Source organism: Columba livia, chromosome 1, assembly GCF_036013475.1.
Source record: "Columba livia isolate bColLiv1 breed racing homer chromosome 1, bColLiv1.pat.W.v2, whole genome shotgun sequence".
In the NCBI taxonomy this organism is placed as follows: Eukaryota; Metazoa; Chordata; class Aves; order Columbiformes; family Columbidae; genus Columba; species Columba livia.
In genome coordinates, this window is record NC_088602.1 from 60,560,196 (window position 1) to 60,577,553 (window position 17,358).

General features: G+C 42.8%; 1 protein-coding gene across 2 annotated transcripts; it reads right to left on the reverse strand.

The window, feature by feature from the left end:
* Positions 1 to 7,225: 7,225 nt before the first annotated feature.
* ARGLU1 (arginine and glutamate rich 1) lies at positions 7,226 to 16,605 on the reverse strand. Of its 2 annotated transcripts, XM_065058257.1 has the most exons (4): positions 15,991 to 16,605; positions 11,831 to 12,056; positions 9,386 to 9,469; positions 7,226 to 8,126 (listed from the first exon to the last, which is right to left on the reverse strand). In XM_065058257.1, exons 1-4 carry the CDS (start codon positions 16,338 to 16,340, stop codon positions 7,962 to 7,964), a joined length of 825 nt encoding a protein of 274 aa, XP_064914329.1. In that variant the 5' UTR covers positions 16,341 to 16,605; the 3' UTR covers positions 7,226 to 7,961. The 2 variants fall into 2 exon arrangements, with proteins under 2 accessions (XP_064914329.1, XP_064914318.1); XM_065058246.1 differs by lacking the exons at positions 7,226 to 8,126; positions 9,386 to 9,469 and adding an exon at positions 9,850 to 9,954 and having other exon boundaries at positions 15,991 to 16,593.
* Positions 16,606 to 17,358: the final 753 nt, after the last annotated feature.

Genomic DNA, 17,358 nt, shown 5'->3' on the forward strand with positions numbered 1-17,358 from the left:
GCGGCAGCGCGCCGCCGTAGCCATATAAGCGCGGCCCCGCCGCCCCGCCGCCGCCGCTCATAGGGCCGCCGCCGGGCCGCCGCGCTGGTTGGGCGCCGTGCGTGTCACTTATCGCCGCCGCCGTGGCGGGCGGGGCCGCGCCGAGCCCAGCCGAGCAGGGCCGGCAGGTAACACCCCCCGCCCCCTCCCCTCCTCCCCGCGCCGCGGGCGGCCGCCGGAGTGAGGGAAGAGCCCACTCGCTCTTAGTCACGGAGGGGCTGGGCGGGAGGCGCAGCTGGCCCACGCGGAGCGAAAGCAGGAGGGAAAAGTAAAATGAAATAAAATAACTCCCCAATCTATGTTTGCTAGAAGTGAGCGTTTTTCAAGTACACTCCTGTTTAAAGAGCGGGGAGGGCTCGGGGGTACCCCGCACCTCTACAGCGGGGGGCAGCACCCCAGGGAGAGCCGAGCTGCCAGCCCTGCGCGGGTAAGGGCCGCGTCTCCGCTGTCGCGGATCTCCCCGCGCAACTTTCTGCGAGTGCCCCGCCGGGGGTGGGGAGGGGCAAGGGGCTCTCCCGCGCCCTATCCCGGGCTGGCCCCTTCCCAACGGGGTCTCTTGAGTTTTCAAAGTTTACTTGGTTACGTGACAATTAGCCACGGACCGTCCCGAAATAAAGAGGAGTTGGATACGCGGAGCCCCTTCAAAGGGATGCGGAGCGGAGGGTTCCGAGGGGCACTGAAGCCTGCTGTGGGTTCCCTCGCCTTTCCCTGGCGATCGTTCAGTGCCTCTTTCTTGCCTTCCACACTTTTTTACTTTGGGGGGGGGGGGGAGGGCGGAATTTTCGGATCCAGTTGTTTTTCATATCCCGCGCATCTCACCGGCACCTGGCCCTTTTATTTAATTTTATTATTAATTTCAGGCCAGAGGGAGTTACCTGTGGGCAGCTCTGGAGATGCTTCCCCAGCGGCTCCGGAGGGCCCCCGAGGGGGTGCGGAGGGCTGCGGAGGTGGGGGGTGCAAGGGGTCGCCGCAGCCCCCGCGTGTGCGCCCGCCGCTCGGCTCCCGGCGCGTCGCGGCACTTCCACGGGGCCACAGCGCCCACTAGCGGCCAGTGGCTGCCCTCCACGTGGTGGGGGGGGGGGGGCTGGGGAGCGGTACCCCTGGGCTGTGCCCCCTCCGCAGCTCCTTCCGCGTCCTGCGCTGCCCGGCGCCTACGCGGTTCCTCCGCAAAAGGTACCGGCCGGTACCGCTGCCGCGGGTGGTGGGACCGGGCTGGGAGAGGCGGCACACGCGTACGGTCCGCACCGGGTGCTGTACCGTGGCTAAATACTGGTTGTATAAAGTTATAGTCACTCCTGTAAAATGAGGGGGGTTGCCGAATTTCTTCCAGGAGGGATTTCTTGCCAAAATAGTATCTGCAGAAAGGATTAAAAGTTATATCCCAGTTAAATTACGGCGCTCTTTCTGTCATTTTCCTACCTTTTAGTTAAGGCATGTAAAGAACGCGCTGCAAAAGACCGTAATGTAGAGCCAGTTTCGTTTAATTTTATTCCCGAGGAAATGTGGGCATTTACTTTTAAATCGGGTGCTCGTTAGGCTTTTAGACGAACGCGAAGAAACCCTTATAAGGAAAGCGGCTGGCACTGTAATTTATTTTCCTGGTTAATCTGGAAGAAAATTATCGCCTTCCCCCTTTTTTAACTAAACTGGTGTTTCAGCCTTCGCCGCCCTGCCTGGCAGAGACCGCTCCTCTCGCCCGCATCAGAAGGGCAAGATTCGAGGCGCGCTCGATGCCCCATAGATTTTGTGTTAATTGTGTTTGGTAGTTCTCTAATGAAATCTACCACTCGGGAAAACAAGGAGCTCAGTTTGCTTTTCGCACAAAACATCGAATCCGTTTTAAGTAAACTGCTTAATTAAATTTAATTTGCAGTGAGAAAGGAATTGCAGATCCGGCGACGCAATTTGGTGGAAAAGGATCTGATACCTAGGACGGAAACTTAGCGCTCAAGTGAGAGAGAGAGATTGGGTATCTATGCACATCGAGGGGCATCAAAGGAGAGCTTCGCCAGTGAGCGGAGGAAAGTACTTAATTATTAAACTTTTAAACAAATGTGTGGTGTGTATCCAGTCGTGAGCCAATGTAAACACTGAGCCTGATAAATGCTTCTAGCAACAGAGACGTGTAAAAGAGGTTTACCTCAATTTTGTAATGCTGCTCCTTCTGTTTGTTTTGAAGCAAAAGGTTACGAGCGGTGTTTTGTAAAAGCTGTGAGTAAACTGTGACCTCTGGCTCTCCGTATCCTTGCTTTAAGTAAACGGGAGGAAATGAAGAGCCCTGGTATTGTCTGAAAATATCCTCCTGTAGCTAAATATATCACTCGACTTCTATTGTCCAGCGGCTAATCATTTTACGTAAATACAGCTGGTTTAGCCTGCTCACCAGCACCTTATTGATGCACAATGTACAAAAATCCGCGTCGATAAAAATCACTTTTAACTGAGAACTTAGAGAAAACTGGGAAGTTGTCTCCAAGATAGCCCAAGCAGCAGAGTTTAAGACATACGAAGAAACGCGGGCTCGGTGGCTGCTCCGCTCCGGTCAACCTTTTTGCCCGAGGGGCTGATCCCCGCGGCTGGGGTGGGTGAGAGGGGCGCTTGCTGCGCCGCGGAGTTATTCGTGGGTCTGAGCGGAGCAGGGCCGGGCGGGGAGGCGGGAGCCGGGGCCGGGCGGGAGCGGGCGGCGCAGCGGTGCTCGGAGGAGCGGCGAAGGCGCGGAGCCCCTGGGCAGCCGCGGTGCGGCCGCGCTCCCTTCCCGGCCCTGTCAAGCCGACGAGCGCTGCATCGGCCTCCAACTTTCCCGTCTGGCTTCCGAAGAGCAGCAGGAATCACCTCGGACAAGGAGGAAACGTGAGAATACGGGCTGGGGAAAGGGATTTAAAGGCAAAAAAAAGCCCCAAAATACTGGGGAAACTAGCATCGGGCTTTGGCCGCAGTAGTGGCTTCTCTGGGGGCTATGTCGGGGTGAGATCCCGGCAGGTATTTCGGTTTTCGCGGGGAAGGCGGTTTCCTGGAAGACAAACTCGCAGGGGACAGGCTTCTGGGGGGAGGAAATCCTGCCGCGGCCGTGGGAGCGGCGCCGCAGTCCCCCTGAGCCCGGGCGGCCCGGAGCGGCGGCTGGGAATGGACGGACGGAGGGATGAGCAGGGCCAGCGAGCAAATGAAATCTGCTTTTCTCCTCTGTCTTCAGGAAAAAACCGGGACTCTGCCATTTGCATCGCTTAAACCTTTATTTTCCTGTATTTGAGCCGGCCTTATGGCAAAAAATCGGGTTTATTGTAAAATAACCCGTTTCAGCTCCTTTCCAACAGTGATGGAGGCAACAATTACATAGATATTAGCTCCAGTCCTATGAAATCTATAACAAAAAGGCAGCTAATATGAATGGGATCAGGATTGGGCCCACAATCCCAGATTCTCTTTTAAATATCAGTTTAAACATCAAGAATGAGAATACACGGGATAGGAAATTTTTTATTAAGCGGAAAATGTCAATGTTATTCATCACTACTTGAAAACTTACCAATTTTGAAAGTCAAAAAGAGATAACTCGATACAATTACTCCTAAATTTAATAAGGACAAATGATCGTGTGATTGACACTTACTGATTTAAATGGATTGTTTATTGTTTGTACAAAAGGCCAAGTGTGCCAGATACTTTGAAAGAGCTCTTAAAATAACATTCACACCATAACAATGTATTTTCTGCATTTACGGTAGAGTGAGTATGTATCTAGATGTTAATTTGTCTCTCCCTGTCTGTTTTATAAACACTATTTTGGTTAACCATAGCTGCTTAGAAAATGAGCTTGGCTACTCCAAAATACAGCCATAGAATTCAAGCAGCCTGATAACGAAAATCAGACAAAAGTTGGTGCATACTAACCACACATTTTAATTCTCCATTTTCACTTATTTTTTATAGTGATTTTCAGTATCACTCTGTGAAAATAAAATTTGGTAATTTGTAGTTTGCGATATGTGGGGTGAGAAACAACCTGGAATCAAACCTCTACTACACAACCAGACTTTAACAAAGGTCTATGTCCTATTCTGCAGAGCTGATGGTTGAGCCATCAGTTCTATGTGTCAGTCCAGGAAAGACAATCAGAAGTGTTTGCTTGTTCAGTATGGAAATGTCAACTGGAGAGCGCTGAGCCTCTGTTGGCTAACAAAACAGTGGCATGGGGAGAGGGGGATAACCCTGAAATGCACACATTTGGGGGTAACAAGCATGAAAATGGAACAGAGGTGGGTGAAAGTAATGGTTCAGCTCCAGCTGGACTGGCCTGTTGGTCCGAAACTGCACCAGCCTGGGCACTTCCACCACCTCCTGCCTTGGAATGAGCCTTGGGCACACAGGCAGCTCCACAGTTCTCTTCTGAAATGCAAACTGAAAAACATTTATCAAATTGAATTTCACCTGACCTTGCACTGAGTTGAGACCCTACAATAACAACTAATCATTTGCCTGCTGCTTGCCAATCGGACAACACATCCCCAAATAGTCTGAAAATGTTTAACAGAACACTTCATGCAGCTGAAAGTGAACCACAACCAACACCTTCGTATTTGGTGTACATGCACAAAATGGCACAGAAACTCAAAAAATGGTAAGAGGGCATGTTAATGGCATCAGGAACAGGTTTACAATCTTCAAGTCAGCAAGGACAATAAGAGAGGGTGAGGTATATGAAGTGGCACAAAGCCTAAGAGAAAAGTAGAGACAAGGAAGATAGATCCTTCTTTTTCAAGACAAGATAGGTGCAGATGAAATATTGATATTTTAGTAAGATATAATATGGACATATCTGTCTATACGTAGGTATGTAGTTGCTCGGCGGCTTAGACAGCTCACCAACCTAATTGTCTCTGCTTTGCTAAGCTTCAAGGACACCAGCTCTCTAAGACATTTCACAGCAGTCAGCTTTCCACTTGCGCTTGGAAAAAGGATGATAATGAACACGGGAAGTTCAAAGGGCAGTTTAACAAATCTCCAAAGTAACAGCACACTGCTAGGATACTGCTGTAAGGCCTTCCACTCTCTCCTGCCTCTGCCAGATAGATGTATTGTTTGGTATTAAAATAATTCTCCAGGACATTTATGAACAGGGGTTGGGAAAACTTAAGATCTCTTCTGTCATCATATAAGGGAAATGAATTCTGCACAAGGTAGGTGCCAATAAAAAATGCCTACTGGCTTCCCTGTAGCAGGGGAGGAGGAAGAAAAAAACCTCAAACATACAAAAAAAACCCCAGAACAACCTGAAAACTGTTTAACCAATATCCGAAGTCTGAAACTTCAAACAGTAATGAAATAAAAACACCCAACACAACTTCTAGCAGCAATTTCTCTAGGTAAGTTAATATCCTCATACAGACTCTCCCCGCAACTCATACCCAATCACTACATAAAGTCTACATTCTAACCTACTTCCTATTAGACAGAAATCAAGATTTAAGGGAATGTAAGAACATTTCAAGTTCTTATCATCACATGTCAACTTCTCCTCCTCCCACGTGCACCTCTCTATTTTCCTAGAAATCAACAGTACCCCTGAAGTCTTACAGTTATTTTAAAAAGACAACCACAGAATAATGCAAATGTGACATATATCCGCACCGGGTCTACAAAAAGCTATCTAACAAATACAGAATGTTTTAAGACAGTAAAGACACGGTGGTTTCTACAAGCTGAACCTCTGCCCACCCCTCCCCCCAACCAAAAAGAAAAAAAAAGAGGAAAAGAAAAAAAGCTGTTTTTCCTTGTTCGAGGGGGAGGTGCGGAATAGCAGAAGGGGTGATCCAGCTGTGATAGGACCTTTTGTCCACAGGGTAGTCCTAAAGGTGCGATCGAAAATAACCTCTCAAAGTCTGAGCCTATACAGTGTTAAGTGTAAAGAACAAACACTACTGTTTAGCAGCAAATTAGTGATGCAGAACAAAATGCTTGGAACCACAGCTGCATGTATCAGAACTTTGCTTCTTGCATTTAGAAGAGGAGAGGAAACAAAAATGCATAGGTCTGTTTTGAGTATTGACTTTTAATAGCTTGTTTCTTGTGAGGGAACAGGGGATGTTTTCTGTTTTAGAAATATAGGTATCAGTTGAGCTTTAATACAGCCTGCTCCTTCCAACAGGTCATGTACATGATTTATTTGGCTTCAGCTTTTGTTCTTATGCATTAAGCAACCTTCAGCTTTCTTTTGTAATACAATATATAGACAAATTTCAGTACAGCAATAGTGTACGTGTTTTACTGTCTTCACATTTTTCTTGACATACTGGACAAAGCAATACACATCAGTCTGCCCCCAAGTCAAGGTATCATACAAAGCATGTTGAATACTGCTTTCAGTGGCACCCTGACCTTGCTCCCGTATGTGCCAAATCTACAGAAACAGATCCTTTGGGAATATCAGGAGTTATTTTCAACTTTGCCAAGTGACATTCAAATGTTCAGGCAATGACTGGTAAATTTCATTTTACGATTACTACAGATGCTGCATACCAACAGGAAAAAAAAAAAAGTTGTAGAACTGGACAAGCTATAGTAAGCCAGGTTTCAGCAGAAGAATTATATACAAAAAGGGGACTTTTATATATAGTTTTCAATCCATAGTCTCATTTTTCAAACTAAAACCTGCATATATAAATGGATAACATTCAAGATCTGTATATGAATAACAGTTGCTTTCTGGCTAAAACAATATATTCAGATAGAATCTCACTTTCTGTTTTTTACTTCAAGTATGCTAGCCAGTCCAGTCCTTTGGGAGAAAAACTTCCACTTTTAAATCCTTTAGGATCTATCAGATTCATTATATGGTAATAACCTTAACTTATACAATATACTATATTATGAGGTGAACTGAAAGGGATTAGATAGCTAAGTATCGGCTCGTGTGCAGTAAGCCAAACAGCTGTTTAAACATGATACTACAGCTGAAATAAGTCTCTATCAGAATAAAACCCAACATTCATGAAAACAGCAGCAGCCATCAAAAGCATTCACAACTGCAGGGATTTTTTTACTGTGTGTAACTTTGCATTATAATAGGAGAAGCCACAATAGTTTAAAGCAAATTTAAAAAAAATACCACTATAGTTTTGAATTTAATAATGTGAATTGTCACTCTTATAGCCGTTTATACACGTGTACTAAAAAAATTTACTTAAACATATGAATTTAAGACTTTCACTTTATTCAGCAAATTGGTTTATTTACACAATGGGGAACGCTGGTTGAATGCTGTCAATGTAATAAAAACAAATCTAACAGAAACAATACTGAGCTCTATGTATTCATAGCAGAAATGACAAACTATTTCCTTACCTGTATTCAGGAACATTAAGCGCAACAACGGGACAGTATCATAGGACACTGATTTAACAATAAACCACAGAGGTCCAGTAATACTATGGCAATTTACTCATGTATTTACTGACTTTTTAAAAAAATTAAAATAATTAAAAGTCAGCAATACCCAATATAAAGTTTTGTCAATTATCAGAGTGAAACTCTGATGAATAGGTCAGTAAAACCTTATCAGATCATCCATAATTCAAAAAGCGACCTGATCTGCTTCAGACCACTAGTACAGAAACAAAATCAATGAGAACAGATTACCCTCTAAAAGGCAACAATGATCTGATAAGGGTTTAACTTAATCAAAGTTAAAAAAAAAAAAAAAAATAAGAATTGCAGAGCACAGCCCCTATTAGAACAAGCTAACTTTCCAGACGTTCAAAAAAGACAAAAAAAAAAAAGGGGGGTGGGGTGGGGAGGTGTGTGTGAAAAAAAACACTTCAACATGAAGCTACCATACAAAGTTTTTTTTTTTTCCTTTTTGTTGTTGTTGGTTTTTTTTTTTGTTGGTTTCCTTTTTTTTTTTTCTTTAACGAGTTCAGAGCTGCAATTTAATCCTGGCTTTTTAGTGAGAAAGACAGTTTTGGCCTAGACTTTCCTTTGCCCAGGATAATTTTTTGCTCTTCCTTTTGCTGACGTTGCCTCTCTTGTTCTAGTTTCATCCTCTCCTCATGAATCTTTCTTTGTTCTTCAACAATTTTCAATTGTTCTTCAGCCTATGTATGAAAATGGTAGAATTTAGGCCAGCATATTTTGTAGTCATAAAAGCAATTTACAAGTCCGCATTAACTTCCAAACAGGTCCAATCCTGCACAGGTATGTAAGCAGTTCTACCTGAGCTAGACACCATACCTGGTTTCAGTGAAACTATTTATAAAATGGTTATTTGAATTGAGTTCAGAAGAAACACTGAACATTTTCTACAGCTAATGTACCAAAATCTTGAGTGCTTATATGCAATGTTTTTCAGCATTGCTTTGCAAACAATGCATTACCTTTTAATTAGTCAGTGTATATCCAGAGAAACTCCCCTGACACCTGTCACATGTCAGATGAAGGCACAATAAAAGGAAGTAAAAGACCTTCAGAGGTCTCCCTGCTCTCATCTAAAACCCATTTAAAATCCCCTCTTAACTGAAAACCATCTTTACTTGATTTGTAACAAGTCAATCCTTGCACTGACTTATGGTTCTTACAGCTCTTCCAAAGGTCTTCTAAAGGTGCTTATTTTGTTCATTACATCAGTTAATACTTTGAATTTTCTATTTGTCCTGTTTCCACCATGTGAGGTTGGGAAAGAGTAAAACAGAAAGAGATCTAAAGTAGATGTAGTTCAAGCAAACATTTTAAAGCATCATCATCTTTACCTGAGAAAGGTGTAATTACTTGGGTAACTGAAACCAATAGAGTTCAATCAGGATTTAGAAGCATCTTAGTTTGGCTTACCATTAATTGATTAGAATCAGCTAAGTCATACTGAATGTTCTCATGAAGCAGCCACCTGCTTAAATAGGCACGGAGACCAACACAAACTAGAATTTCATAACATAAGACATCTTAAGCTTACGCTGAAAAGTCCCTTTCAGCACTTGTACATCAACATTATACTAGTCTTGTATCCAGTTTGTACTTGTCCTGCTCAACAAAACAGAATTAGTCATTTCTGTTCTAGAAGCTGAACATCTGTAAACAGTTAAACATTTCCTGGGAGATATAGACAAAATATACTTTTTGAATTCTGAAGGTAGCTATCTTCCTCTAAATTAACTGCACCTGAACTCTTTTCTCAGATGAGTGGTACTGCTAAGGATCTGGTCTCTTATGCTCAAGGGAAGAACAGAAACATTACTGACATAACCAGCAACAGACAAGTTAAACTCCAGAAAGGGCTGATTTGTTTGGTTTTAATTGTGTTGCAAATCAGGCAGAGGGACCTGTATTCCCCTACAGAATGGTTAACTGCATCTTCACATACCAGTTTAGCTTGTGCTTCTGCAATTTTTCGATTATTCTCTTCTAGTATTCGCTCTAGTTCCTCACGCTTTGCACGCTCTTCTTCCTAAAGGGGAGGACAGGGCAAGATGTTAGTAAAGTAAAATATTAATTCCTGCATGTTCACTAATCTTTCTCAGAATTCTTCTGTGAACTGACTTAAAGTGGCAGCTTTACAGCCACCTATTTTGTCTCACAACGGTAAACTGTGCAGCCACTAAAACTGGTTTCTAGTACTCAATTTATATCACCCCGCCCAGTCCAAACAGCAACCAACTAAACCCTCCCTAATCATAGAATCCTGACAATTTATTACTAGAACTTTAACATCACACAAATCAACAAGGACAACTACAAAAACTGGATAGTATTTACCAAATTAAAAAGTAATATAGAAAATATAAATAAAGTGAATAGTTTGTCTCACCAATTAAGTATACCTACGTATTCTTTACCTATACTCCTTTAATCAGCATTAAAAGTTGAATATTTACTGTCTTGTCCAGTGTCCTGCAGAGTGTGCTCCTCGGCTGCCATACGCGCCAGCTTCCTCTTTAAAATGATTTGTACTGTTAGCTTGGCAATACCTGCATCAGCAGCTCAACCATTTATAAAGAAACAACATACAAGGAAGGCTGAGCTGAGGAATGCAGATGTTTATGATAAGAAGGAACAAAAATATGTAAATCATTCCTAAGGCAAACAATTAATAAGAAAAATACATTTACTGTTAGTGAAAAATACAAATGGCAATCCATACTTCATGGAGCTATGGGCTTCCTTCATGGGGAGAATGGACTTAACATTCAGTATTTTGACAATTTTAAGACAGCTGAAACTGTCATTTGCAGTCTGAACTTGGAATTCAGGAGTCCAGGGAAGACAAGATCAGGAAATAAAGCCTTGTAATTGTTGTTTTCTTGGTGAAATTTATGGAATTCTTTTATGCAACTCATAAATATGAAGACTGCGTGAAAGTTTTTGAGGTGTTTCAGTTCACGTAATATATATCCAGATTATTTTAATATTTGGAAGATTTAAAGTTAGCCAGAGGTTTGTGTCTGTGCAAGAAAAAAAAGTTAATATGAACAAAGCAAGCATACGAAGAGAAAACTTCTTACTATGACTAGTAACCAGCTACTAGCTAGCACACTTCACTCCAGGCATGGAAGTTTATTATGTGTTACAAACAACTGATGGGAATTCTCGACACCACATCAACAATAGCAAAAATACTTATAAAAAACCCAAAAAGGCATCCATCTGAACAAATTAAAACCTCTATACATGAAGCATTTGCTGACTACAAACATCTAAATTCAACTTAAACTCTTAGTAAGGTTTGAATTTGCAAAACAAGTGTAATATTCTTAATATTCTTCATATTTGTTTCAACTCAGTGTTCCAGGTTTTTTGTTTGTTTTTTAATCTAAAGATATTACGGTACAGAAAAGCCATGCTTAGTATGGAGGGGAAAGCTTCATTGCTATTGTCTTCCCTTTTGTAAGCCAATCAAAACATTAATTTCAAATAAAATGTGTAGAAGGTACAGAGTGAAAAAAGCATTTGAGACTTCGGATTATTTAGCACGATTTCCCTTTACAGCTTAAAAGTTTGTCCTGAAATTTCTGGATCCTGGAATGATTGGTGCAGGCAGGCATCAAAGCCTTTAGTAGCAAATTACTGTCTCACAGAAAGACATTTTCAGCTTCTGCTCCAGCTGCCGATTTAAAAAAGAAAAAATACACAAAACACAAAAACCCAAGTCACATGTTCAGCTTGACTTCAGACAAGGGCAACCTGCTCTTTTATAACTTCTAGGGAAAAAAAAAAAAAAGGAGTTGTTAGTAGTTATTAAAAATGGATATAATGATTTGGACATAGATCCTTCATGAAGACGTGGGTGGGCTTATACTCGAAGTCCCAGAATTAGTCCAACGTACGCTCAAGGAAAACGTTCATTTTAAATGAAGAGTAAGAAACCTATTTGTTAAAGACAGGTACTGCAGCTCACTGCTGGACCCTGCTTTTTGCCTGACTGAAGGCAAAAGCCTCTTACAGTCTAGGTAAACAAAATGAAACAAATGAAGGATACATAATTACAGATTTTCAATACCCTTCCCCAAAAATGAAAGGATAGCTGATAAATCCTGCAGCCATGGCAAAAGTTTCACACAATTCTGAAATATGTAGGTCAGTTCCATTAAAAATCAACTATCCTTGTTCAGGTTTTAGGAGAATAACTGTTTAAGTATCAGTGAGCTCCTCTGAATAGGCTAGAAATTAAGTTTCGCAGCAATGCAAGCTTATACGAGAAGGGAATTAGATTTGCTGTATTCCATCTCTTTCTGAACCGAACAGGAGGCACAAACCGACACTGAAAGTTTTGCCATGGACTGTCTCTACTTTCCAAACGACCGAGCGTTACCTCTCTGGCTTTTTGTGCTGCAAGTTCAGCTTGTCGCTGTCGCTCGAGTTCTTCGAGCAACTGTTTTTCCATGATGCGCTTAGCCTCCTCCACCCTGCGGAGAACCTCTCGCTCAATCTCATCCTTCCTTTTCTCCAACTCTTCTTCTACACGTTTAGCCACAAGCTCTTCCACTCTTCGAGCAGTTTCTTCCTCTATGAGTTTCTCTTCAATTTCTTGTTGACGACTACAAAATGCAAACATGAGGATTAGCTTTTTAATCCATAAAGAATGGTTACACTGAAACAAACTCTTTCAAATACACAGCATCAGCCACCCTACTTTCAAACCGCTTTTTAACAGTTTTATATGTTATACACACAGATTATATATTTAAAGAATGTTTTGCCCTACATTTAAGGAAAATGAATATTCAGGCATACAGTGTTCCTATCACAGGGAACCCATTCAGACCATACCATAGTTGGTATTTCTTCATATCTTGAGACACTAAGCTTAAGCAGATAGCTTATCATACTACTACTGCTACCCCACCCAACTTTCATCATCCTTCAGGAATTTAAATGGTCTCAATTTTAAGCCACATGTAGCAATAATATCTTGTAAAATCTTGTCTTAAAGCCACCACCTCAGAGGCACCAAACTAACCTCTAATAACAAAAACAGAAGACAGAAGCAATTAAACTTGTAATTTGAATATTTTCACAAGAATTCCAGGTGTTGCATCTGTAATCTAGTTATCAAATCATTTATCTTATCAAATTGCAAATACCTCAGGTCTCCTTAACCTCTTTATTGCAGCACTCTGTTTCTACTGTAATTATCCAAAGTAAAATATACCAGTACCAAGCACTAAGTAAATCCTTGCAAACTTTACAGTTTTCTATGCTCTTAATTTTGTAAGTGTTTTCAAATGTCTTTGTGTCTTTATTTTTGTTTAGCAGCAGCAATATCACTTAGCCTTATCACTGCTGTAAGTTTTCCTTAAAAATGATACAAAAATATTAGGTCAATGTGAAGGTTTATTACCAAATGCAGAAAAAAATCTTCCAGAAAGCAATTACTATTGCTATGGCAATTAGGTATCCAAAGACCAACAAAATTGAATACTGTATAATTATGTTTCACGTAGTACATATAGTACTCTTTATTTATTTAGAACTATTATGAGATTTGAGAAGGCTGTTCTTTTTAACCTTGAAATTGAACCTTCAATTTAAGTATTCTGTGAAGTATGAACAATCTTATAAGCTTATCTTCTGGCCTGTCAGCAGCAGAAATCCATGATTTAGAATAACAACTACTGTTGTAATATCCTAATATTCTGTCACTTTCATAGAATGTTTGCATTTTCCTATCTTATAAACCCATAAAGACATAAAACCAACCCATTGAAAAAAAAAAAAAAAAAAAAAGAAGCTACAGGACCTACTAAGTTCCAGTGTACAATTTGCAAACACGCAACAGAAGATACTGACGTATGGGTTACTGAGGTGAAAGGCTCCCAATTTCTCCTGTTTGTGTATCTTATTTTCAAAAGTGTGCCAAAACAGAAGGGTAGTCCATTTCCTTCAGTAAAAAGTTTTAGAACCCTCAACTTTAACATTCAGCGCAGAAGACAAATTTTATTCTTAAGTTCCTCAAGAGATAGCAAACTTATCTGGTGGCACATTAGGCCAGCATTCACTTTTCCTAAAGTGATGCAAAATACCTTGTAGCGATTTTTTCAGAAAAAAAAAAGCAAAACTAGGCCACCAGCACAATCTAGAAAAACGCACCAACCTCCTTCTGTTAGTGTCTCTGCCAAGCCACTACCTGCAATCCTTTTTAGACAAGTTTTTATATATGCTTTATATACTAAATACCCTTTTAACTTTAAAGGTTTTTCTTCCCTCTTATGAGTATTTATTCAGCAGTAAGTACCCTCACTGTCCTGTACTGAAACAGCCTGGCATACGTGAGAGGCTGCTCTACAGAAACCATTCTTCAGAAAGCCTGTAATCACATGTTTTATTCAACTATTTTAGCTTTACATTTAACATCAGGGAAATCTAGAATAAAAATTAGCTAATTGAATAAGATAGTACATAGTTACAAAAAAAAAAAAAAAAACAAACAACCCTGACACTCATGTCTGAAATAAGTTTTCAAATATCCTCAGCAATTGATGATGCACTCAAATTAAGCACTGTGCCTGCACGTTTCATTCTTCTTACCCAAACAAATTTCATTCAAATTTAATTAAACCAAACTAATGTATCTTTTCACATTCATAGGCAATAACAAAATTACAAATATATAATAATATATATAATGGGTTTGAGTTTATCAAGAAAATCAAATTCTAAACACAGATAGGAATCTCAGTGATTTATTCTGTAGCTTATACCAACTTTTTTTTTTTTTTTTAATTGCATGAACTTACAATAGTTCATACACAGGTGTAAGTTTATAATCATGACCTACTGGGCCATGACTCCAGAGTGAGATAAGTCATTAATGTAAAAGTATTCTACTACATTTAATTCACTTCTTAAAGACTTGTTTAAAAAAATCTGCAGATAAGAAACTGCTTACATTTCAGCAGATTTCTAAAGGGAAAAAAAAAAAATCATATTTGCAACACCTTTACAGAAAACTAACATTATAGGAAAATGCATAAGTTAGGCTACATATTAAGATTTGAACAGACGAGAAGAAAATCACTTCCAATACATGAACTGTCCTCTAGTTAATTCAGTCAGCAAGAGTATACGCTAACATATATAACACAATTTACAGATGACTTACTAATATACCATAGTTTTCTACTTTAATGTTATATTGATTTAAAAAAAAAATTAAAATGGAAGTATCAAATTCTATACCAGATCTTTTCCAATATTGTTTCTCTCTCTAGAGTTTACTATTCTGTTGCCAATATCACTCAAATGTCATATTCCTCCTATACAGACTTCATGAGCATTTTGATATTTCAAAGCTAACTTACATAGAAAGCTTGCTCACATATGAACTAAACCAGTTCCAGCATACTAAGATAAACTATACACCATATTCTCAAATTGTTAACCACATTACAATTCATCATCACAGATATGCATGGAATATTTTTATTAATTGAGGTACTGAAGAAAATTAGAAACCACAAAATTAGGACCAAGACCCAAAAAGCCTTCCACATTTTCATGTGTGTTTGTGTTACTATGCAAGTTTTTTATGACCTCGCTGTCAAATTCTTAAGTTGGCAAAGGAGATTACTGATAAACGAAAATGGAAGTGGTAATTTGGGGTGATCACGCCTTCTGAACTACAATTAATATTGCATTAGAACAACATCGCTAAAATAAAATCCAAAGCTCCACCTGAGAATTCACAGAACTCTTTGGCTCTACACTTACAAACAAGAGCTATTTCTGGATTCAGTGCTCCAAAGAGCAAGGGTAACATTCAAAGAACAAGAATCACTTCATCGTGACTGTTAAATCCGTTGTTACCTTCGCTGCACAAAGGTCTGTTTCATAACTTAACGATATTCCAAACATTTTAATGCACATCCAACATTCGTTAAAATAGAATGTATCTATCTTCGTAGATTTTATAAATAATCACATTCCCCACCATGAAAACTGAAACGGGGTTTCAAAGGAAACGAGTCACCGTATCTCACCGTCCAGTTTGGTAAGAAAACTTTAAAAAAAAGACCCACAACAGCGTGAATATACTCGTTGCATCGTAATTCTTAAAACACCAAGTCGACCAACTCCGGATGCCTCGGGGCTCGACGCGCAAGGAGCCCCACGCCGGGAAGGGGAGGGGCGGGCGGTGCGACAGCGCAGCACAAAGCGGCCGAGGCCTCGGTGGCAAGGAGCAATCGAGGAGCGGGGCTGGGGAGAAGCAGCCCATCGAGTGGTGTCGGAGGCCGGCGGGGAGTTCGCATCCCCACAATGGGCGGCTTCTAACGCACCAGAGGGAGCCGGGTTTTAGGAAAGAGAAGGAAGGCGGGAAAACAGGCCTCAGCGAGGGCCTAAAGCCTTTACCCCCCGTCGCAGGCGGCCCTAGTTTGGGGGAGGAAGGCGCAGAGAAAAAAAGCACCCGGACACAGAAACCCCCTTTCCGCCCCCCTTCCCCCACGCTGCCCCCCGCCTAGGCCCGGGGCTCACATTTTCCGCTGCCGCTCGAACTCCGCTTTTTTCTCCTCCTCCTCCCGCTTCTGCTTCTCGTCCAGGCTGCTGCGCTTGCTCACCGTGCGCCCGAAGATATCGATGCGGTCGGGCGGGGAGGAGGCGCGATCCCGATCCCGGTCGCGGCGGGAGGAGGGGGCCGTGTTGGAGCGGGAGCGGGACCGGGACTCGCGGCGCCGGTTCCGCTTGCTATCCCGGGACTTGGAGCGTTTCCGCGCCCGCTCCTTCTCCCGGGAGCGGGACCGCGATCGGCTCCGGTTCTTCTTGTTGTGCTTGGAGCTCTTGGTGTGCTTGGAGCGGGACGAGCTCCGGCTGCGGGACCGACCCATCCCGGCAGAGCAGAGGAGAGGCCGCGCCGGCAACCGCCCGACCACCCCCGCCCCCTTCGCTAGCGGCGCCCGAGAGAGGTGCGAGGAGGCTCTGCGCGCATCAGCACCGCCCGGCCGGGCCCCTCGTCCTCTCCTTTTCCGCCGCTTTGCGCTGCGAGGAGACGGAGCAGGCCCCGAAAGCGGGAGCAAGTCCGGACGCAGGCAAGATGGCGGCCCTGGCAGAGCGGTGACTCTCCTCTTCTGTCCCACAATGCACTGCGCCCGCGTCCCAGCCGTTTGCTTCCCCCTCCCCCGCTACTGCCACCTTCGGCTTCGCGCCGGAGGCGCACGAAAGCGCTCGGTAATATTCGGCAGCCAATAGCAAGCGTCGCTCGCGTAGGAAACACCATCAGGCAGCGCTTGTATTCCGCGCATGCGCGCAGAAGTTGCTGCCGCGGCCGGCGTGTCGGTGTTGTTATTTGTCGCCGGGGAGGTTGAGAGGAATGGGTTAGGCTTTCGAGGGTCAGGATTAGGCTTTCAGGGGTCAAACGGTGGTCTGGAAGCTGCCCCGCTCGGCGGTGTCCCCAGCAGTGGTGCTGGACTTGCCGTGGGCCCGTTTGCCGTTAGTGCGGTGGAGCCGGTCGTGCTTCGGCCCGACCGCGGTGAGGGCGGCATTTTAAAGGCCCCTGGGGAGCGTGTGTGGAGGGTGTGGAGAGGAGCTTCAGAGGGAAAGGTTAGAGGGACTTGAGGGATTTGGAGGCTCTTCCAGCCCAGGACGCCGCCTCAGGAAACGGCCAATAACGGGAAAGGTGTAAGGGCCAGGCCGGTGGATGCTATGCCGCCTGTGGGTGTTTCCCCGCTCTCCCAGGGTAACAAGGTCCCCCTCGGCTGGTTTCCTTGCGATGAATTTACCGGAGGGCTGCAGCTTGCTGAGCAACCCTGCGTCCAGGGCCGTGGTGCCCCACAGAGGAGGAATCACCATACGTTTATTAAATTTATTTGCTTCTTTTTTTTCAAACTTTGATTATATATTCATTTA